Consider the following 22,338-nt stretch of genomic DNA (forward strand, 5'->3'; position numbering starts at 1 on the left):
GTTGAAGTCCTTTTCGTTTCCTTTTTACTCCCTGCACACACACGCACACACACACACACACACACACACACACACACACACACACACACACACACACACACCATTCACACCACACACATACACACACATTCACACTCACACTGTGTCATTGTGTGTGTGTGTTGTAAATCTGAGGGCCTCAGGGGGACTCAGGGACTGTGGGATGAATGCGTGTGTGGGTGCTGCAGTGCGGGGGAGGGGGGTGTCACTGATGTGTGTTTACGTAACAGTGTGGCGTGTGTTAGAATGTCCTAACAGCCAGCAGTGGAGGTTCCACTGCATAAAAACCTTGTGTGGTCGCATTCATAACATGTTTGCGTACATCGCAGGAATAACGATGATTTCACACATTTGGAAAAATTTCACTCCTCTGATTGGCTGATGATTTTTTTCTAAGCATCATACTGTGATGATGTGAGTGCTGAAAAGGAAAATATAGGTTTTATCATCTATTATTCACTTAATTAATAACAGGATATTTTGATATCAAGATTTGATGAATGCTGCAGCACTGGTTTGAGTGGAGATCACATGTGTGTGTGTGTGTGTGTGTGTGTGTGTGTGTGAGTGTGCTGGTGTCTGCTCCTGCATTTGCACTGCAGCATCAACAAACACGACGTGCAGGTCGTGATCACCACGGTAACTCTCGATCGTAGGAATTACTGATTGCATCTCAGAGTGTGGAGACCTCATCCCCTCGTCTTCGTCACTGGAGGTTGTCAGTCATTTTCATGTCTTTAATTCTTACTGAAGTATAAATTATTTATGATTTGAACCTTAATACGTGTAGTTTACCTACGACACTCAGTCAAGTCAAACATCAGTCTGAGTGCTGCACTAGAACCTTCACAAGAATCAATTGACCCATGGATCACATCATCTGATCTCATGACTGTGTTTCCGTGACGATTTACTGCCTTCTGCTGCATTTGTGTGCTTCTGTGAAGAAAAGTGTAAATGGGTAATTGTTTTCCAAACAGAACTTAATCCTGAATTCTGTAAATAATTAATGCTGAAATTTGCAGAAGTTGAAAGTAAAAATCATCAATTACAGCTGATTGATTAGGTTTGATAGATGCACTTGAAAGGTCAAAAGAAGGTCAGGAGGAGGAGTTGGATGATTGAGATGAGGAGGAGGAAAGGGTTGGTTGCAGTAGCATGGTTAAAGAGGAGGCGGGTGAGAGTGATGAAGAGGAGGTGAAGAGACAGATGGGTGGAGGAGGAGGAATAGGAAGAGGAGGAGGAGCACTGTCCACCTGACCTGATTTGTGGACCTTAAACTACTGCAAAGTCAAATAGCATAGCACTGTGTGTGAGTGTGAGCGTGAGTGTGTATGAGTATGTACAGTATGTATGTATGTGTGTGTGTGCAGGGCTCCCTGCCTCTCCTCTTCATATCTTCTGCTCTCTGTGCTGTGTGGCTTTAATGTGCCTCTGACACACACTCACCACACCAACATTCACTGACACACACTCACCACACTGACATTTACTGACACACACTGACACACACTCACCACACTGACACAAATGTACCACACTGACATACACTGATACACACACACCACACTGGCACACCCGCACCACGCTGACATACACTGACACACACTGCCATACCCGCACCACGCTGACATACACTGACACACACTGACATACACGCACCACACTGACATACATGTTGATGTAATGACATGACCATGTGTTAACATGTTAATGTGTTGACATATTGCCATGTTGATATGTTGATTCAATGAGATGTTAAAGTGTTTTGACGTGTTGACATGTTGATGCAATGTCATACAGATAGATAGATAGATAGATAGATAGATAGATAGATAGATAGATAGATAGATAGATAGATAGATAGATAGATAGATAGATAGATAGATATAGATAGATAGATAGATAGATAAATAGATAGATAGATAGATAGATAGATAGATAGATAGATAGATAGATAGATAGATAGATAGATAGATAGATAGATAGATAGATAGATAGATAGATAGATATAGATAGATAGATAGATAGATAGATAAATAGATAGATAGATAGATATAGATAGATAGATAGATAGATAGATAGATAGATAGATAGATAGATAGATAGATAGATATCAGTCCCAAAAGTATGTGGTTTGCAGCCAACTCCGGAGCCAGCCTTCTTAATACGTTTGTTAAGTCTGCTGGTGTCCGAAGCTGCTTCCCCAGCATTCAACAGCGTAATAAAGTGTACTGGCTACAACAGACTGGTAGAACATTTTCAACATCTTGCTGCACACATTGAAAGATCTCAGCTTCCTGTATACAGCCTCAGTGTTGGTCTTCCAGTCCAGCCTGTTGCCGATGTGAACTCTGAGGTATTTTTAATCCTCCACCACCTGAACATCCTCACCCAGAATGCACAGGGGCCGTAAAACCGTCCTCTTCCTTCTGAAATCGATGACCATCTCCATGGTCTTGGCCACATTCAGAATCAGGTGATTCCTACCAGACCACTCTACAAAATCATCCACCATATTTCTGTGCTCCTCCTCCTGTCCATCCCTAATACACCCAACCACTGCAGAGTCGTCAGAAACCTTCTGCAAGTGGCAAGACCCAGAGAGGAAGAAGGAAGAAGAGGAAGAAGAGGAAGGTTGACAGCATGGTCCCCTGTGGAGCTCCATTGTTACTAACCACCATTTCAGACAGAACATTACTCAGTTGGACAAACTGTGGTCTGTCTGTCAGACAGTCAGTAATCCAGGAGATGGTGGACATGTTTACCTTCATCGCTTGCAGCTTCTCCCTCAGTACTGATGGCTGGGTGGTGTTGAATGCACTGGAGAAGTCAAAGAATGTGACTCTCACAGTGCAACCACTTCCATCCAGATACGAGTGGGCTCGCTGCAGCAGTGTCAATATCATGTCAACTCATGTTAAAGCGACTCTCAGTACGTTTCCATGCACTTTACACTGTGATTCAGGCAATCGTGGGTCTTTTTCAAACATCATGGAAACGCTTGAACATGAGTGAATTCAGCACAAATCGAAGCAAAGTTAAATAGATTGTTTATCTAAACGTCTTTATCAGAAAATGACTTACAATAAATACCATCAAATGTTGGTTTTATTTGCGAAGATGGAGGAAATGTTCGGGGGACGACCTATAGTTCATTGAGGTGATTCATGTTGTCTGAATGCTCTTAGTAAAACATGATGTCAGTGTAAACCTGCACATGGTCACTTCTCTCCTTGGAGTCCAAACATTTCGTTGTGGATTTGAAGATAGAATGATTTTTACTTCCCAGAGAACGAAGAGATGGTGGAATACTGCTCCATGGTTACTTCTCATCTTCGTATCACTAAACTGATTCGCTAACATCAGTTAACGCAAACACGGACTACTCACTACTCAACTATGAAGACTTTTGAAAAACAAAAACATCTTTTGCATAAAACTGAAAATGGAAACTGGACTGATTAGTCAGAAGATGAAGATTTGGCTCAGATTCTGTCCTGGAGCTGCAGATGAAGAAGCTGCCTGTCAAAGCCGTAAACGTTCTTCACGTCGTCTTACGTAAAAACTGAAACACGCCAACATTCATGTTCACGCTGGTATCGTGGACAGCGTGGACACTGATGAACCTTCCCACAGAGAGGACGCAGTAATGCTGGCTGTGTTACCTTTGGAGAAATTTTGCTTTATACCATCCTGATTTTTTTTTAGCTAAATGTGTTCATTGTTTAAGCTCAGAGCTGCAAACTTTTTGATGTTGAATATATCTTACACAACCCATATCTTACCCATATTTGTGCTTGAAATAGACCTCTGTGACACTTAACTTGCTGTTGCCATGGTGATGAGCGCTACAGTGAACTGTGTAAAGTCGATCACTGTTCAATATATGATCGATGTTAGTTAAGCGTCAGCATGTGAACAGTGAACATGTGAACAACTCCATTTTATTGATCTGCTCTTTGGTTTGTATGGCTTCTGTTATTGGATTTTTGATTCTGAAAGTAAAAACAAAACAGATTTTTGATTCTGAAAAACAAATTTTTACATTTTTGAAAATCCACTCCACTCAGCAATTGGAGCCATATTTCAGCAGACCTCTTCCTGTCAGGAAATGCTTTGATATGCATATATTTTTATATATGTTTTTAATTTACATTTTTGACACTTTTGCTTCAGTAACCCGTAAATATGAAAATAAGAAAAAAGACACAAAAAAAAAAGAGTTTGCGTGTTTGTAGGTGGTTACGAGACCTTGCCTGTATTCATTAATGTGTAACTACGGAAGCCAGAGAAAACGTAAATGTGCTGATGTATCACAACATAAACATTGCTGAGCGTAGGCCTGCTTATAGACAGAGCCCCACTCCTTATGTCCTGTGATATGTGCCCCCCTACTGCACGTTTTGGAAATAGTCCTGATGTGATGTTTGTATGATGCTGTAAAAATGATCAAAATGGAATAACAACACATAACTCTATATTAGTTGTAATTGAATGAAAGTGGTCCCTTGTTTTGTAGGACATCCTACTGGTTTACGTGGTTGTGTTTGGTTTGATGTTAGCTTTTAGCTTTTAGCTTTGCTGGATTGTATTGACCGTTGTTCCGTTGAGAGCATAACTCATTGAAGTTCATGCTCTTCCCCCAGATTCCCCCAAACTCGTAGGAGTTACTAATGCAGCAACAAGGACGTGATCCGTCAGCGGCATCCTGCCCCCTAATCACTTCCAGCTGTGATGGACGGAGTGTCCGGCCAATAAGGAAACACCACTGCCGGGCCTGAACCTGTCTGTGCTGCTCTTTCTTTCTCCAAGAGTTTTGCTTGTATTCTGTTGCAAATAAAGTTGATTTTGAAAACGTTTTGGTTGATCTTTGAGTTTTTCCTGCTGTAGCTTTAGCGTAACTTCTGGCCCGTGCTGTAGCCCAACAGTCACGTATCGTCATGGTGATGGTAAGTCCACAGATACTCTTGATATTATTCGCTTGATGAGCACGCTGATCTGCTAGGCTCTGTTTTCACGCCACAGCCCTTTGTGGAGTTTTTGCAGTGTGCAGTCATTGTTTCGTTTGTATTTGGTGACTCGTCGTGTGCTGCAGTGACAGCAGAGGAACAGCAGAGGGAGTCCAGATTTTCTGCGATCATAGTTATCCCAAATATGCCAGGAAGTCCAACTGAAGATGATTCTTACCGCGATCAGTGTGCAGGTATGGTGGCCACCAGAGGGCAGCACGTATGCTCCCGCCTGAGACACCGCAATGATGTGATTTTGAGTAATGGAGCATTTTATACATTTATGTGTCCATTTATAACCCGAACAGTCTAATATCGGGCTGGACAGCCTTTTAACTCAACTAATCTTGCTTGATTAAGGGCTTTAAATTAGCTGGATCAAAGGTATTACCTTGACTGATACCGGAGTACTGTCTCGTGGGAGGCAGTAGCTCAGTGGGTAGAGCTTCCGCTTGGGAACCGGAGGGTCGCCGGTTCGAGCCCCTGCCGAGGTACCCCTGAGCAAGGCACCGAACCCTCAATTGCTCCCCCCTCTGCGAAGGGTGGCAATGTAATGTAAGTCGCTTTGGATAAAAGCAAATGTAATGTGAGTATTTCAGTATTGGCTAATCCGTTTCCGTGTTAGCTCAGGCTATCTTTCACCATGACTTATGGGCGTTACCAGACCACATAAATTACGCCACGGTTACGAAAAAATACCGGTGTACTGCAACGCTAACGGTGCTGTGGTGTGAAAGTAGAGCCCACTGTGTCACACAAGACTGTTGGCAGTGCAGTAAGAAAAATATGCAAACAGAGTGCTATGCTTAGCATCGTGTTAGCGTCGGAGCACTGGAGCCTAACATCAACCAAGGAGACACAAATGACTTTGGTGTCCGTGTTCTCATCCCGTGACTGACAGGAAGATCTGATGAAAACATGGTGTGTTTGAGTTCCATCACGTTCCAGCTGCTCCACAGACGTTTGTGTTTCATTGATGATGATGATGATGGACAGGAGGCAAACCCCAAAACAAACTTAATCTGGTATGTTTACACAGTCAGGTTAATTTTTTAATCAGTCAAGTTTCGACAGCCCAAACCTCTTCACACTCGCGTGTTGTGCTGAACAAAGTACTGAGGGTGGCAGAAGGGTGAAGATCTGTTGGTTTTTGTGTCCATTTTTATTTCCATTCTGCCAGATGGAGGCGCTGATGGACACGTTTGCTTTTCCACATCATTCCATATTGGCCACGCCCATTTGCTTTTACAAGATTTGCTGTTGTTTTTAATTGTTTCAAATTCATCCATTCTTCATGACTGGATGAGTCGACTGTAACTAAACTTGGTGCACATGTGACCTCAGTACTCATGCACAAATGAAACATCAATCCACCTGATGGTGGCGCTATGACCACAGCTGCTACACTGATGGCTTGTAAGCGGGGGAGGGGGGGGGGATTGATTATTCTGGTCAAAGCTTTGTGGCAAGATGGAGATTCAGGCTGCTGCAGGTTACGTCAGAGGGCTGAAACTTGTGCCATCCTTAGCTAAGCTTATATCCCCTTCATGTTACGCATTTGTGGCTTGTTCTTGTTTTTGGGCTGTTTCACGTAATATAGCTGATGATGCTCCCGTCACAGTAGCTCAGTAATCTCTCATCTGGTGTGGTCATTGTAAATTTACAGAGGAGAAGATTCTCTCACATGGTTTCTCCACAGCTTGCTGAATCCTGCCCGAATCATGTTGACATATCTGATGTCGCAGCACAGCTCAGCTTTTGTTGAGAACCACAAGCTGCGATGTGTATAGGAAGTGACCCTCACAACATGACATCTGCAGCTGACCACTTAAGCCTGAGCAGACCTGGTAACAGACAGAAAGGAGGGTAGTTACTGTCCTTACCCAGAAATAGAGCTTCCAGGATGAGCTCTGTAGAACCAGAAATACAATGTAGAAGTGGTGTGTTCCCTAAGGGTTATGTGGTTAAACATGTTCATGCCCTCTTGTCTTGTCAAGAGCTGGTGCAGCACCGCGTTGTTTACATTCATCAGATTTTCCCATGATGTTGTGTTGGTGTTCCACGTTGTCTCTTCTATTTGGTTTGAGCATCGTTACATGAACAGACCCTGAGCTGCACTCATCGTACATGCCAGCGCGTTAGCAACCTTTGTGAACACGCCAAATTCCTTTTGGTTTGGAGTTCACTGCCAGCCGAGGAGAGGACGGAAGCAAGGGAGAGAGAGACTGAATGGAAGAAAATTGAATCAACCTGTGTGTGTGTGAGAGAGAGAGCAAGACAGAGAGAGAGAGAAAGAAAGAGAGAGAAACAGAGACAGAGAGAGACATAGAGAGAGTCAGAGAGAGAGAGATAGAGAGAGAGAGAGAGAGCGAGAGCGAGAGAGAGAGAGAGAGAGAGAGAGAGAGAGAGAGAGAGAGAAAGAGGGAGAGGGACAGGGAGAGGGAGAGGGAGAGGGAGAGCGAGAGAGAGAGCAGCAAAGGGACGATGGAAAAATACCAGTGTGTGTGTGTGTGTGTGTGTGAGCCCGCTGTGTTTTCACTACAAATGCACCCTCAGCTCACTTGGTCCATTGATTGGATATTGGAAAATGTCTGGCATCTCTGTGATTTAGCCCCCATGAGCCAAAAACAAGAGAGGCCATCTCTCGCTCTCTCTCCCCTTTTCTTTCTTTCATCACACACAGTTGGTGTGTTGGCAGTGTTATAGACCCCCTGCTCATCTCTAGATTCTTGATGTCCATCTGTCTCCAAATCGTTTGGACTTTCTGAATCTTTCTTGACACCTTCAGCTTGCCCAGCTCGCCCGACAGAATATTTGATCACTCGCTGTTCTTTCTTCTGACTTGCTGCTGCTGAGCTGCTTACTCTTCAGTCTCTGTCACCATCACTGTTTCCTTCTTGTCTCCATGTGAACTTTCAAGTTAAAGTGATGCTACAGAAATGTATAGATCCTCAGCTCCTTAATGTCTTAACTCTGTGGTTGTTTCTCTGTAAGCTGTATCATTGTGTAGATGCTTATGCTGCTCTTACAGGTCTGCAGGTTTTTGAATAGACTCTTACGGATCCATGAACTAAAGCTTAAAAAAGCTCCTCTATATGAAACTATAACTTTAGTTGGATACAAATATGTTCACCTCTGACCTTTAACCCCGAATGCTATGTATGTTTTCATGAATCCCTATCCTAATTTCCGGGTGCCTTCACACATCAGTCGGCAGCTTGTGTGATGTTGCCTCATAACATGCAGTAGCTGAGAGAACATTGTGGAGATATTCATGCAGGGTGTCAAAAGGAAGTAAGAAAGAAAAAGAGAATAGGTTTTTACAAGCCATTTTAGCCATTGTAGCATAACACAGTCCTAATTGGGAATCTACGAGAGACAGTAAGCCTTTGATGTGGCGTGCATAACTTCTATCCTTGTGTTCTAGAAGAAATAATAACATGGATCATAAGGCCCATTCAAAGACCTACAGAGCTGTAAGACAACCATAAACATCTACACAATGATACAACTTACAAAGAAACAACCACAAAGAGTTCAGACGTGGAGGAGCTGAAGATCCTGGGTTCTTGTCAAATTGATGATGAAAGACTTTAATATGGAGTTTGAGCAAATGCTGGTTGTTTTATGGGTGGATGGAGTCACTGGTGTAATTTTGAACATGTTTTCGGTTTTAAATCAGAAGATGGCCATATATATGTATGTAAGCAATGAAATGGTTTGATTTTAATGTTTAAGACGTAAACCAAACACGTCTGTGTTTGGAGATTTGACTTGATGAATAAACTGTAAATAAAATCCCATCAGCTCTTCAGGATGAAGATCGACACCAGTCTGAGCATGCCCCAGCTCCCCGAGGCCTTCAGCCACACAGGCCTGCAGTTCACCGTGGCCACTGAGGAAGACTTTGATGAGATCATGGCTATGAGCAAGGACATCTATGGAGGCCTGGACTACCTGCCCACCAGATACTCCAACTGGCTGCAGGAGAGCAACCGCATTGTTATCCTGGCCCGCAAACAGGGCAAAGTGGTGAGTTCGGCACATGTTGTAGATTTTTAGAGCTCATAAGTCATTAGTCGTGTTTCCTTCAGTCAGCGTCTCTTTGCTCTCTGGGATTGAATAAGGATGTTATTAATTGGTATCGTTTTTTCTTCCCTGTCGACCTCTGCAGATTGCTCTCGAGTCGGTGTGTCTCATTGACGATGGGGACACCATGCTGGTGGAGGGTCTTCGAGTTGCCCCCCAGGAGCGTGGGAAAGGCGTGGCTGGCATTCTGCAGCGCTTCTGCTCTGAGCTGGTTAAGTCCAGGTACCCCGAGGTCAAAGTGAGCCGCCTGACCCGCGACGATCAGCTCGGACCCAAGGACTTTGAGAAGTATCGCCTCATCACCAAGCAGGTACCAACATCACCATCATAATACAAACAAAAGGCCTTATTATACATACAGTGGAACATCTGAACAGCTTTAAGACCCTTGTAGCACATCCATAATGTAGCCAAGACTCATGTACAAAAAAGGAATTAAGGTTGGACAAAATTCTGTTGGAAAGGTTGCTGAACTCACAGAAATTGATCTCTCAGGCTCAAACCAAGTTTATTTGAAGCCCACATCACATCACATCCCATCAAGTCAAATAGTTTATGGTTCCTGACCCAAAGCTCTGTAGGAAGACAAGGAAAAACTCCCAAAAACCTTAACTTATAAGGAGCGATGTCCCTGACAGATTGAATGACCACATAAGATCTGGATCATGCTTAGGTTTTTGTAAAAGATTGACTTCATTGATCCTCATTCTCTCTACTCAGGGAATTCTGCTGGTGCGCTTCAGAGCTGAAGACCTCAAAAGCCGTCTGTCCGAGCTTGGCATGAATGGAGACATCCGGTCCTGTTTGTCCGGCTCCTCCTCTTCCTCCAGCCCTCCCCCGGAGCATCTCGATTCCACAGCTATCCATCAGCTGTACCTGACCTCTGACCTCATGCAGGGTGTCCTACCTAATGCCACCATTGTTCAGGACTGGCAGCCCTTCAAGCTGTTGCCCAACAACATGGCCATCCTGCTGAAGAAGGACATTGATTGGATGGTGGATGATGTGTCAAGCCCGAGTGTGGGAAGCCTCTGCACCTTCCCCTTCAGGGTGCCCATTGGAGATGACTGGTAAGTGGTCCAGTATGGCCGACAACGTTTACTCTTGGTATTCACAGACACGACCAGAGGTGCTAAAGTAAATGTCTGATTCTGAAGTAGGAACTCTGAGAACTAATTAAGTAGTAGTTGTAGTCACTTCTGCAGCAAGCAGATTGGTGGAAAGGTTATGATGCAATTTTCAGTTCCTACTGCAGTGTCTAAAAGATAGCTAGAAGCTATAAAAAAAACTATGTGTCAGACTTGTGCATTGTATTTCCCAGGTATTACCTGAACATCGACATGTTTGGGAAGGACCTGGATCGGGTTCAGCAGCAATTCCTGTGCCACCTGCAGCGCCACACCAACACCCTGAAGGGTCACGTGATGTGTCAGATGTTCCTTGACCCGCCGCTCTGGAAACCCATGGCCGCATTCTGCCGCAACACCCTGAGTGTGGAGCTGGTGAAGGAGTACACCGAGCAGTGCGTCCTGGAGTCAGACATCATCTAAGTCAGGAGAGTGGAGGAGAAGAAGGAGGTGAAGATGGAGGTAGGTGAAGATGGAGGTGAAGCTGGAGAAGAAGATAGAGGAGAAGATGGAGGTAGGTGAAGATGGAGGTGAAGTTGGAGAAGAAGATGGAGAAGATGGAGGTGATGCTGGAGTATAAGTTGGCTCAGAAGATGGAGGTGCCATAGGAGGATGTCGATAGCAGAGAATACAAACAACACCATTCTTATTTAAAGCAAAACAAACGCATTACTACTGAGAGAAGAGAAAACAAGTTTAAATATAGAAGAAACACAGGGAGTGGACACAATACCATGAACACATCACACAATGAAAACTCCAACGCTTCGGTTATCGGGATCATTGAGATTTAATCTGACGTGTGTGTGTGTGTGGGCGGGGGGCTGCCTTGTTTGGTGCATGCCAACTGAACTTGCGCACGTGTGATGAACATGCAAATGCTCCAAACAAGTGAACCCTGGTCATACCAGGACCAAATACAGGAAGCTCGTACTGAACCATGAAATCAAGTTTGCTGATGAGGACATCAAGGAACAAATGAAACCAACACACAAACACATTGACACATTTAAAGAAGCACATTCAAAGAAACCTTGCAGACAGGGTTAGTTCCACGAACAGAACTTTCCTGGTCAACAAGCAGCTTGTATGAAATGCTGAATGTGTTCAGGATATTCTGTCCACTCCCTCACCGTCACGGAAACACAGCAAACATGCAAATCTAACGCATCAAAGCAGCGTTAGCGTTTCTCAAATCTTTACTTCTTTTTGTAAATATTAATTTTTAAGATTATGAACACAATCTGAGTTGCGTTGTGAAGTCGCACAACTCTGAAGGCACTTTATGAAACGACGTAGACGTGCGGCGTGAGGTCACAGGAAGCGTCAACATTCTGGATCAAATCATTTGCAGATCACAGTGATGTTTGTTAATAAGCATGAATTAATTCACAACAAACGATAAAGCCTCAGCCAGAGGACGGCTGAGTTTTTCTTTATTTACGTGTTACTAATTTAATATTTTCACTTCAATGCTGCATAAAAACGTATATATAAGAACTTTTGAAACTGCAAGTGAAATCTAAGCGTAGTTTTGTAGAGAGCTAATATAATGCCAAACAAAATGCTAATGCTTGAGAGTGTTTCATAGACGATAATGTGCAGTAATGCAGGGATGAATGATTCATAATAAACATAGATTTTAATCCTCACTAATATGAAGCTTTTTAAAGATGTTAAGCGAAGCCGGCGATGTATTAGCACAAAACATTCTTGTTTCAGAAGATGCTGTGGATTGAACCGTCTTTATGGAGAAAACTCCTCTCTGATTGGTCGGCAGGTATTAAATATTGGGATCTCCCACAAATATCTCACAGTTTAAATCAAGTTCTTATTAAACTACAGGTAACCACAGCAAAAACTCTGGCTCTGGGGCCTGGGGTTCCTCATCCCGGTCCTCTGCTTGTGGTCTTGTGTTCCGATCCCAGTTCGTTCTGCAAGCTTCTACATTAACGTGTTTTAACGTATCTGGATACAGATCACAAATGTTTCAGTGCCGCATATGCAGACCTCACGCGTCACAGCTGGATGTGTTTGTTTACTGCGTAGGACATCTGTGTGTGTATGATGCACAAATATGTCGTGCATTCTTTAATTTTTACAGTTCTGATGGTTTGGATGGTATTTTTTCGCTCAATGTGCCAGAGGGAAACTTAAAGAGTTCCAGATTTCATGGCAGCTAAAGGCCCCGGTAAACTTCGTAAGACGAAAGAACAGGACAGTGAATGCGCACTGAATGCACGATCTGCGTGATGGTGGGCAGCTAAACAACACATCGTTAGCGTGTTCGAGAGTTCGTGTTTTTCACGCTGTCTGCACAACTCGAATCATCTGAGAGATTCAGGCTGGTTGCAGGGTCATCTTCTCCATGTCCGGTAACGCCCCCTAGCTGCGATTGGTCCAAACATCACATGATTTGTTGCATCACCAGCGAGGGGCAAGTGGGCAGAACTGAACCAACCGCGTGATATTTGGACCAACCACAACCAGGGGGGCGGGATCCGCTGTAGACGGCCTTGCAACACGTGTCAAGACCACTGTTAGAATTCCATGGGAATTTTTGGAGTAAAAAGTTGAAATGTTGTCAGCATGAAGTCATAATAATTCTGGATACTCTGTGTAAGCATCACACCATCTTTTCATGTAAACTGGGGCCTTCAGTGCTTCCCCTCCATCGTAAACATCCGAAGCATCAGCAGATTTCTGGAAACTTATGATTCTCAGTTTTCGATTTCTTCAACAGCAAATTTAATCTGCCCGTTTCGCGCACACGTGATGAAGGCAAAGGTGATGTCATTATTGTCTGAATGCTGAAATGGAATAATTAAAGATTTATTTTTTACTTCGAGCACTTTGTTTGAAAAATGAGATGATTGTATACTTTGTATACAAGTAAATTAATTCAAACCAACACGTTGTGCTGCAAACCTGATACCTGTTATAGGGTGGAGTCTGTTTGTGTTTAGGATTCAGTTTGTGGGTAAAGCAGCATGCACTTTACTTTTTGTCTTTGGCAATAACAAATCAGCTTCAATGACTCTCCTGTAAAATATCATAAACCTCATCACAAACATGCAGTTTGATGTGAACGTTCACTCTGTATGTCAACCAGAAGCTCTGATTTACACATTTGAGTTTGTTAAGCCAAGAGGTAGAAAGTAAGACTGTACTTGTTCTTTACTAGTATTTAAGTACGTGTACTGTACTCTAGTATTTCCATGTTCCTCATACTTTTACTGGGTTATGTTTCCACTACATTTATCCCACCGCTGGATTTTCTGTTACTTTGACATTTTACACGTCAAACATCCTGTGTGAGCTGATGAAACATGGTGAACACGTGTTATCTGTGTACATTCTGTCTCTGTGCTGGACTTGTGGTGACTGATCATGCTTGAGTTGTAACGCCTTGGACCTCCGCATAGGAGAACACGAACAAACCTTCATCAGTCATTGTGTTTTAATTAAAGGAAACTATTGAGTCTGTGATCTTGTCCACCTTCTTCTCTTTCTCTTTTAGCAAGTTTCATTGTCTACTTTCATACTCTTATTCTGAACCCTATGAGTTCTGACAGCCCTCACAAATCTTGTTTGGTAAACTCATCACTCACCATCAAACACAAAATTTGTAGTTTTTTTTCCAAAACAGTAATTATTGTAAGTCACAGTGCTGCCTAGCTTTTTACGCGAACATGCAAAAATACAAAGAAATAAAAATCTTCCTATTTTGTTCAGTATGTTGAGATATTTTCTGGTTTCCTGGACAGGTTTTATGTTTAACTTAATCTACACAAATTAATCCGGTCTGTCTGAAACACATTATAAATTAGGATGAATTACTTCTTCATGACTCAATGAAACAAAATCAAAATGGAATCACTGGATCACTAAAGAGGAGGAGGAGTAAACAACCAACCAAACACTGATCAGAGAAGAAAGAGAAAGAACACAACAGAAGCAAACAACAAAGATTTGCTGCTAGAAAAAAATAATTTAATGTTAAATACCTTTTCAATTACCTCACTTTCAAGACTTCACTGTCGGTAATTGGTAATTGGTAATCTGCTTTATATGAACTGATTTAAATGGCGATTAAGTTCTGCGTTATCTAATTATGATAGCGGTAGTTATTGATTGATTATAGAGTTCTGTGGCGTTTCTGGTCCCACTCCGATCCAGGTGGTGGCGGTGAAGCGTCAGTAAGGTGTGCAGGAGGAGAAAAAGAAGTAGAAGAAGAAGCGGCGTGTTGTTGTTCTGTACTGTCCGCACCCGCACCATGGGGAAGTGTCCGGACATCAGTGAGTTTGTACGCGGGATGATCGTGGGGGCCCGGCGGGCGGGCAGCAGCATCTCAGAGACCGTGAGCCTGATGGGTCTCTCTAAGACCACCGTGTCCCGGGTCTACCGGGAGTGGAGCAGCCGGCAGAAGACCAGCAGCCACCGCGGCTCCTGCGGGAGGAAGAGACTGGTGGACGAGCATGGGGAGCGGATGATGGAGCGTCTGGTAGAAGCCAACAGCCAGGCCACCTTAGTGCAGATCCGGGCCATGTACAACGGCAGCGGGGGCGGCGGAGGAGCGGGGGAGGACGAGCGGGAGCGGCCCATCTCCCTCTCCACCACCCGGAGGACCCTCAAGAGGCTCGGCTACACCTGCAAAACGCCCCGCTGCGACCAGCTGGAGAGCAGCAGCCAGACAGACCCGAACCAGACATACCTGGACCAGACAGAGCTAATCAAGACCGAATCGGACCCTCCTGGGCCCTGCAGCCAGGAGGAAAACAAAGACTCCCAGGACTCCTGGGGTTCTGCTTGTCCTCACATTTGAACTGATGTAAGCAGGGTCGGATCAGATCTTTTTTGCCCCCCACGTGTTATTGTTTGTATAGTTGTTGTTAATGGGTATCCTGTAGTGTGACAGGAAGCTGTCGGTGGAGGCTGTGATCTGATTGGTCGCTGCTGCTGCTGCTGCTGCTGCTGCTGCTGCTGCTGCTGCTGCTGCTGCTGCTGCTGCTGCTGCTGCTGCTGCTGCTGCTGCTGCTGCTGCTGCTGCTGCTGCTGCTGCTGAAGAAGTAGTAGCTGTACAAGCGTCTGCGCTGATGACCTAATGTGGGAATTTTTCTTTCACTTGGTCCTGGTATCACTTTGGTTCTGTTCATTGCAGGTGAGGACATGTTTTTACACCGCCCAAAACAGAATGTGTTTGTTTGTTTGTTTGGTGCAATGTTGTGTTTGTCCTTGGTAAACCGTTTGGTTGGTAAGCACCAAACGAGGTCGGTGGGGAATCGACCTTGATTGATTAGAAATCCAATGCGCTGATCAATATGTTCCTGCTCCTCTGGCACTGATTAATCCAGTTATGATGAAGCGTTCCATTCCTCTCTGGCTTTAGTTTGACTGACGGTAATAAAGATTCTGTTGTTAGTTGTCACTGTAACCAAGTCAGAGTTTGATTTATACTTAAACAATTTAAAAGTTAAAGTAGTGATGGATTTGGTTTCGTAAATCGTGCCAATTTTGTGAAGAAAAAGCTTCATTTTCTTTCCTACCTGGTGGGATTCTGAAATTTTTTCTGCCCACCTGTATTCCCACAAGGTCGGCTAATTGGTATCAAGTGACACTAATGCAGCCACATCATTGAGGTCAGGCTGATGTCACTGTAAAAATGTAAAGTTTCAGTATTCACAGTGTCTTCACTTCCTCTATGTAGGCGATGAGGTTCCTCCATATTGGCTGCACGCTTCCTGACTGCCTGCCTTCTTGTCAGAATACAGGTGGGTAAAATAGAGACTCGGGTATAAAGATGACAAGAGGTTAAAGAATCTTTTCAGCAAACATTATTTATGACTATCATAGTTTCCATTCTTTGTTTTTGGACTTCTGATTTCATTAGTCATTAATATTCTTTCATTTCTTTATGGATCAGTTTTTTACTTGTTGGCTACTCTGATTTATTTATGAATGTACCCTAGAGGTAATTGAATTGTGAATATTTAAGTGTGATTTTCTATTCTGAGAACTGATGAATCATTAAAGACGTTCTTTTATTTAATGAAGACTTCTCTGTCTGTCTGTTGCCTGCATGGAATCAATAGGATCCCTCAGTTCCACAATCATATGAGAGAACGTTTACGTGTGAGAATCATTTTGTCTACAATCACATCTGTCTGTCAGTAAACATACGTACTATCGGTGGATATGTGTTGTTTACATGTTATATCAAACAAACCTTGTGTTAATAAGCAAAAGAGGAAACATCGTCATTTTAGCGGCCAACAACAATGTTTAGGCCCGTCAAAAGTACTTTAATTTACATACCGTTAAGTTTGTCAGTCAAGGTAAATCTAGAGTTATTCTGTATTGATTAATGTCTGTGCAGTTATTTATCTTCGTGGTGTTTACCTTTACATATATTTGTATGCTTCTCAGTTTTTTTGTTTGTATTACTGTCTTCGTTTTGTAAGAAGTGTACTCGATTACTACAGCGACACAATAAATTACAAACATCTAAAACGCGCCTCCGTGTGCTCAAATATCAGAACAACCCTCAGCCTGAAATCGGCAGCCACTATATGATATAGAAGTCTCTGCCTAACACAAACCAGATGTAATGTATCGATCTACAAATAAGAACAGATCGATATTCGGCGTGGTTTCGTCATTTTTGAACCGGATGTTAAAACGATGCATTTATTTTGAAGTGCCGGGGAGCGGATGTGTTGTTATTGCGTCTCTCGGTGAGAAGAAGAAGAAGAAGAAGAAGAAGAAGAGCGACAACAAGCGCGCACCAGAAAAGGTTTGATAACCAATCAAGCATATTGATCATGATTATTTTGTCAATAAGTAATTTAGTGGAATATCCCGGAAGTGATAGGAACGTAGAGAATCGTACGTGGACATAGAGAAACAAGAGCCTGAAACCTGCAGCTGTCGACGTAACAGAGCTCAAACTCTTGTGTTTACATCTGTTACTTGAACTAAGGAGGTTTCTTTAGGTGAAGAGGAGCAGCGGTGAGTTCAGGCGACAAAGGTTCAAACCTCACCTGGCGACCTGCCACCTGTGTGTTTGTAGGTTATAGGTCACAGCTCGCTGTTTATAACCTTTGGACTGTGAGAGAGAGAAACTCACAAATATACTGCAGACATAAAGTACTACAGTAAAAAGAGTATACTATATACACATAGAATAGGAAATTCAGTAGTAATGTGAAGTGATTGGTTTTTGTTCTGTAACATGAACAATCAGTGAGTTATTAAGGCGAAGTCATCGTGTGAATCCTATGTAGGTGAAGGTCAATTTCCGATCTGATCTCTGCACATTAAAGCTGCAGTCTGTAATTTGTTATATCCTGATCACACGAGACCTGATCTGGGCTTTGAACTTTAAATCCAAACAATAGCACCTTGGTTCAGAGTAAACATGTAGTGTAATATCTGTATGTATGTGTTGTGTGTGTTTTCAGCCTCCATGAGGAATATGCTGAGCTCCTCTGGCTGTGAGCAGAAGCAGAACATGGCGTTTGTGGTGTGCGACCTGCCCAGTGGCCCTCTGGACGTCTACAGGAACAAAGCTTCCTTCGACTGGAAGGAGCTGCTGCTCTTCATCGAGGGAGAAGAGGCGCTCGTCTTCAAAGTCAGAAAGAGCTTTGACAACCTTGTTTGTTTGATTTCGGCAACATTCTCACTGGAGATAGTTCACTGCGTAGTATTTGCCCAATTTATTATGAGGTTTGCATTGGTAGACCTCCACCACGGGCACAGCAGGGAGGGACAGTAACTAACTCCCGCCATTAGCTTCTTTGCTACAGCGCAGAATGACATCACATTAACATTCGTGTCACGTGTTAAATGTGCCGTTTGCGTTTTAATGTAAATGTGGTGCTGGCTTACTGCTCAGTGAGGAAGATGACTATGAGCTTTCTTCTCCCTTCTCGCCCTTTTGGCAGCATCACATCTTCGAGACGTTGGAGAATGACCCCCTTTTCGCCCGTCAGCCCGGCGAGGATCTTCCTTTGGAGAAATTGAGAGAGCTCACCTTCCTCAGGTACCAGGAGCACACGTAATCGTGATCCGTGTTTCAATGTTTGTCAGGGATCTGTAGGTCAGCCTTCCGTCCATCTGTCAGTCCGTTGGTCATCGCTGATTTTATGCAAAGATTCAATCAGACGTTTCATCTGCAGGGTGAAGCAGCTTTTCCGCTACGACTTCCTGACCAAAGAGGAGATCATGATGAACCCCTACAAGATGCAGCTCATGAACGACTGTCTGGGCATGTACGACTGGTCGGTGACCAGCAAGTTCTTTCTCGACAAAGGGGTGAGATCGCCAGATAAAACCAACAGACCAGAGGAGCCAATAGTCAAATAAGTGAAGTGTGATTGACTGCGATGTGTTTCAGATGTTTGGAGCGACCGTCGCTAACTCAGGATCAAGGAGACATCAGAAGTTCGTGGAAAGCACAGAGGACATGACGGTAATGTTTAACGATCATCCATCAGCGTGTCAATGATGCTGACGTTGACGCGCTGAAGATGAGCCGTCAGTGTGTTTGTGTTGCATGCTGGGATACTAAAGAACGCTCACATGAAGTCGCTCCTCTGTGTGTTTGCAGACGTTCGGCTGCTTCGCATTGACTGAGCTGAGCCACGGCAGCAACACCAGAGGCCTGAGGACCACGGCCACGTACGACGCCAGCACCCAGGTCACACTCATACACACGCACACGCACAGGCACGTATAGACACACAGGGGGTTTGTGTAAACGATTGCTGATAGGGCGAGGGACTCTCTCTCCCTCTTTGCAGGAGTTTGTTGTCCACTCTCCAGACTTTGAGGCGGCTAAGTTCTGGGTGGGGAATCTTGGTAAGACGGCGACGCACGCCATCGTGTACGCTCAGCTCTACACCCCTGATGCCGTCTGCCACGGCCTACACTCCTTCGTCGTGCCGGTAAAACGCTGGACTCATTTCACTGAGGAAGCGTCGCTGTTTCCTCCGGGTGTTAAATGCTTTTGGTGTTTTGCGGCGTTGTCCTGATCTTTAGGTCCGGGATCCTAAAACCCTGCTGGCTCTGCCCGGCGTGCTGGTGGGAGACATCGGGAAAAAGCTGGGACAGAACGGACTGGATAACGGGTGAGACGGTGAAGCACAATAACGACCTTTGTGATTGTCCTAAACTTTGCTCATAGCGTGTAACAGGAAGTGGTGAGCGTTTGTTCCTGGTTTTGTTCTTCAGTCTGAGCCTCTCCTGGTTCTTTGTGTTTCTCTCGATAGTTTTGCTCTGTTCTACAAAGTGAGGATCCCACGGGAGAACCTGCTGAATCGCACAGGAGATGTGACACCTGATGGACGCTACGTGACGCCATTTAAGGTCAGAGGGCCAAGCCTGGTTCCTCTTCCTCTATGAGTTGTGGCATGAAATGTTGCGTTGGCTGATTTGTTCTTCTTCGGTTTTTGCCCTTTCAGGACCCTAAGAAGCGTTTCGGGGCATCCCTTGGAGCCTTGTCGGGGGGCCGGGTGTCCATCACCAGGATGGCCCTGAACAATCTGAAGCTGGCCCTGACCGTCGCCATTCGCTTCTCAGCCACCAGGAGGCAGTTTGGCCCCACAGACGGGGGGGAGGAGCTTCCCGTGCTTGAGTACCAGATGCAGGTACGATATGTGACGCGTCCCCCCCCCCCCCCCCCCCCCCCCCCCGCGGGTCGTATGTACAGTATAGTCATCCTGTCCCATGTGCGTTCACAGCAGTGGCGTCTGATCCCGTACCTGGCGGCTGCTTACGCCCTCGAACATTTCACCAAAACCTTCTACATGAATTTTGTGGAGTTCCAGATCGGACAGATGATGAAGAATGACGGTGACAGACAGGTGAGCAAAGGCTGACATGTGTACATACATGTTACTCTGACCACCATGTCCTGTTGTTTGATAGATTCTCACACACACACACACACACACACACACAGGTAAAGATGATGGTCTGTTGTGTCCGTCAGGCGGAGATGGGCAGGGAGATTCACGCAGTGAGCTGCTCCAGTAAAGCTCTTGGCTCATGGACGGCACAGAGAGGAATACAGGAGAGCAGAGAGGCGTGTGGAGGACACGGATACCTGGGCCGTCAGTCACACACACACACACACACACATACACACACACACACGCACATACATACATACATGTGTCACAGTAACAGAGGCTCACTCACAGGGCTGTTTGTTCTTTCAGTGAGCCGGCTGGGTGACATCCGGAGTGACAACGACCCAAACTGCACGTACGAAGGCGACAACAACGTCTTACTGCAACAGACCAGCAACTACCTACTGAGCTGCCTCCACGCTAAGCAGACTGGTCAGCGCCTCCTCCTCCGTTGCTTCCTTAGCCTCACACCACAAACATCAACGTCCTGTGGCTTGTTGTTCTTTCAGATGGCGCGCAGATCGAGTCTCCTCTTCAGACCGTCGACTTTCTGGAAAACTACAAGGAAATCCTGGAAACCAAGTTCACGGCCGCGACGCTGGAGGAATGTATGGACCCGGCAGGTAGGATGTGAGCGTTTGATCGTGCGCTGCTATGGTTTCTGCTTGTAACTGAACTGCTCAGTGACTTGTCAACGTGTACATTAGCGTGTGTGTGTGTGCTCAGTTCCTCTGGCAGCCTATCAGTGGTTAGTTTGTTTCCTGCTGGTGCAGAGTCAGAGGAGGCTGGAGGAGCAGAGAGCATCAGGGGGCGGAGAGTTTGAGGCTCGCAACAACAGTCAGGTAACACACGCACACACACACGTTAAAGGTCAGGGTGATTGTGTGAGTCTTACCTTGCTCTGGTTGTGTGTGTCCAGGTGTATTTCTGCCGCTCTCTGTCCTTGGCGTACATTGAGCACACCGTCCTCCAGAGGTTCCATCAGCTGGTCTCAGATTCGGACACACCCCTCTCTCTCAGGCCGGTGCTCAGGCGGCTGTGCGCCCTCTACGGGCTGTGGAGCCTCAGCACACACATGACCACACTGTTCCAGGGTATGTGTGTGTGTGTGTGTGTGTGTGTGTGTGTGTGTGTGTGTGTGTGTGTGTGTGTGTGTGTGTGTGTGTGTGTGTGTGTGTGTGTGTGTGTGTGTGTGTGTGTGTGTGTGTGTGTGTGTGTGTGTGTAACGATCTTCTGTTGCTGTGCAGGTAATTATATCAGTGGAGGGAAGCCAGTAGAGTTTATCCAGATGTCCATACTCAACCTCTGCTCCCAGGTAGTGAAGAACCTGTCTGTCTCTCTGACCCTCTGTCTGTCTCTCTCTGACCCTCTTTCTGTCTCTCTGACCCTCTGTCTGTCTCTAAATGTGTCTGTGTGATAAAAGTGCATTCTGTTCCCTCCAGTTGAAGGATGACGCTGTGTCGTTGGTTGACGTTTTGGCTCCTCCTGATTTTATCCTGAACTCTGCCCTCGGCAAATCTGACGGACAGGTATGAACACACACACACACACACACACACACACACACACACACACACACACACACACACAGAATCCTCTCAGACTTTGGGTTCTTGTCCTTCCTGTTCTGCAAATCAAATTTACTCTGTGCTGGTTTCTCCTGGCAGCTCTATAAGAACCTGTGGTCCACAGTGATGCAGGGTCAGCAGGTTCTGGAACGTCCATCCTGGTGGAAAGAGTTCTGCTCTGACAAACCTGTGGTTGGTTCCCTGCGCCCCAAACTCTAGAACCCAAAACACGCTGGAGAACACAGACGGAAACACACAAGACCTCAGAAATGAGGAATCAAGGTTTCTGTTGATTCCTGTAATTCCAACGTTGTTTCTGTATTTTATCCTTATGTCCACAAGAGGAGCTGTAATCACACATCAGTGATTGACTGAAACGTTTAGTTTTTATGATCGCAAGTTAATCTAAGTGCCTGTGAAGGAACAAAACTATCTTGATTGTGTTTCACTGCTGTGAAATGTCATATTTTTACTAATCTGATGTAAATATGTTTATATAATCCTGAGAATATTCTGTTAATGTGGGCCAATGATGTAAAGATTCCATAATAAAGAATTTACTGAAACCTAAACTGATTTGATATCAGATTGA

The 22,338-nt window shown here is 44.8% G+C and overlaps 2 protein-coding genes across 3 annotated transcripts; both read left to right on the forward strand.

The window, feature by feature from the left end:
- Window positions 1–5,913: 5,913 nt before the first annotated feature.
- Window positions 5,914–10,690, forward strand: nat16 (N-acetyltransferase 16). Its single transcript, XM_076158768.1, is given in 5 exon segments — window positions 5,914–5,976; window positions 8,859–9,083; window positions 9,226–9,450; window positions 9,861–10,210; window positions 10,462–10,690. Coding segments are annotated over 5 exon segments (1,092 nt in total).
- A 6,268-nt stretch (window positions 10,691–16,958) lies between these two features.
- On the forward strand, window positions 16,959–22,215 carry acox3 (acyl-CoA oxidase 3, pristanoyl). Of its 2 annotated transcripts, none has more exons than XM_076146468.1 (19): window positions 16,959–17,060; window positions 17,728–17,897; window positions 18,211–18,308; window positions 18,445–18,580; window positions 18,663–18,737; window positions 18,876–18,965; window positions 19,069–19,212; window positions 19,307–19,395; window positions 19,537–19,633; window positions 19,729–19,914; window positions 20,008–20,130; window positions 20,259–20,379; window positions 20,488–20,610; window positions 20,688–20,801; window positions 20,905–21,020; window positions 21,098–21,272; window positions 21,426–21,493; window positions 21,621–21,707; window positions 21,846–22,215. In XM_076146468.1, exons 2-19 carry the CDS (start codon window positions 17,733–17,735, stop codon window positions 21,963–21,965), a joined length of 2,127 nt encoding a protein of 708 aa, XP_076002583.1. In that variant the 5' UTR covers window positions 16,959–17,060; window positions 17,728–17,732; the 3' UTR covers window positions 21,966–22,215. The 2 variants fall into 2 exon arrangements, with proteins under 2 accessions (XP_076002583.1, XP_076002668.1); XM_076146553.1 differs by lacking the exon at window positions 16,959–17,060 and adding an exon at window positions 17,162–17,275.
- Window positions 22,216–22,338: the final 123 nt, after the last annotated feature.

The sequence above is a fragment of the Genypterus blacodes genome, unplaced genomic scaffold (assembly GCF_046128005.1).
Source record: "Genypterus blacodes isolate CSIRO-AG114 ecotype Tasmania unplaced genomic scaffold, CSIRO-AGI_Gbla_v1 ptg000002l_1, whole genome shotgun sequence".
Taxonomy (NCBI): domain Eukaryota; kingdom Metazoa; phylum Chordata; class Actinopteri; order Ophidiiformes; family Ophidiidae; genus Genypterus; species Genypterus blacodes.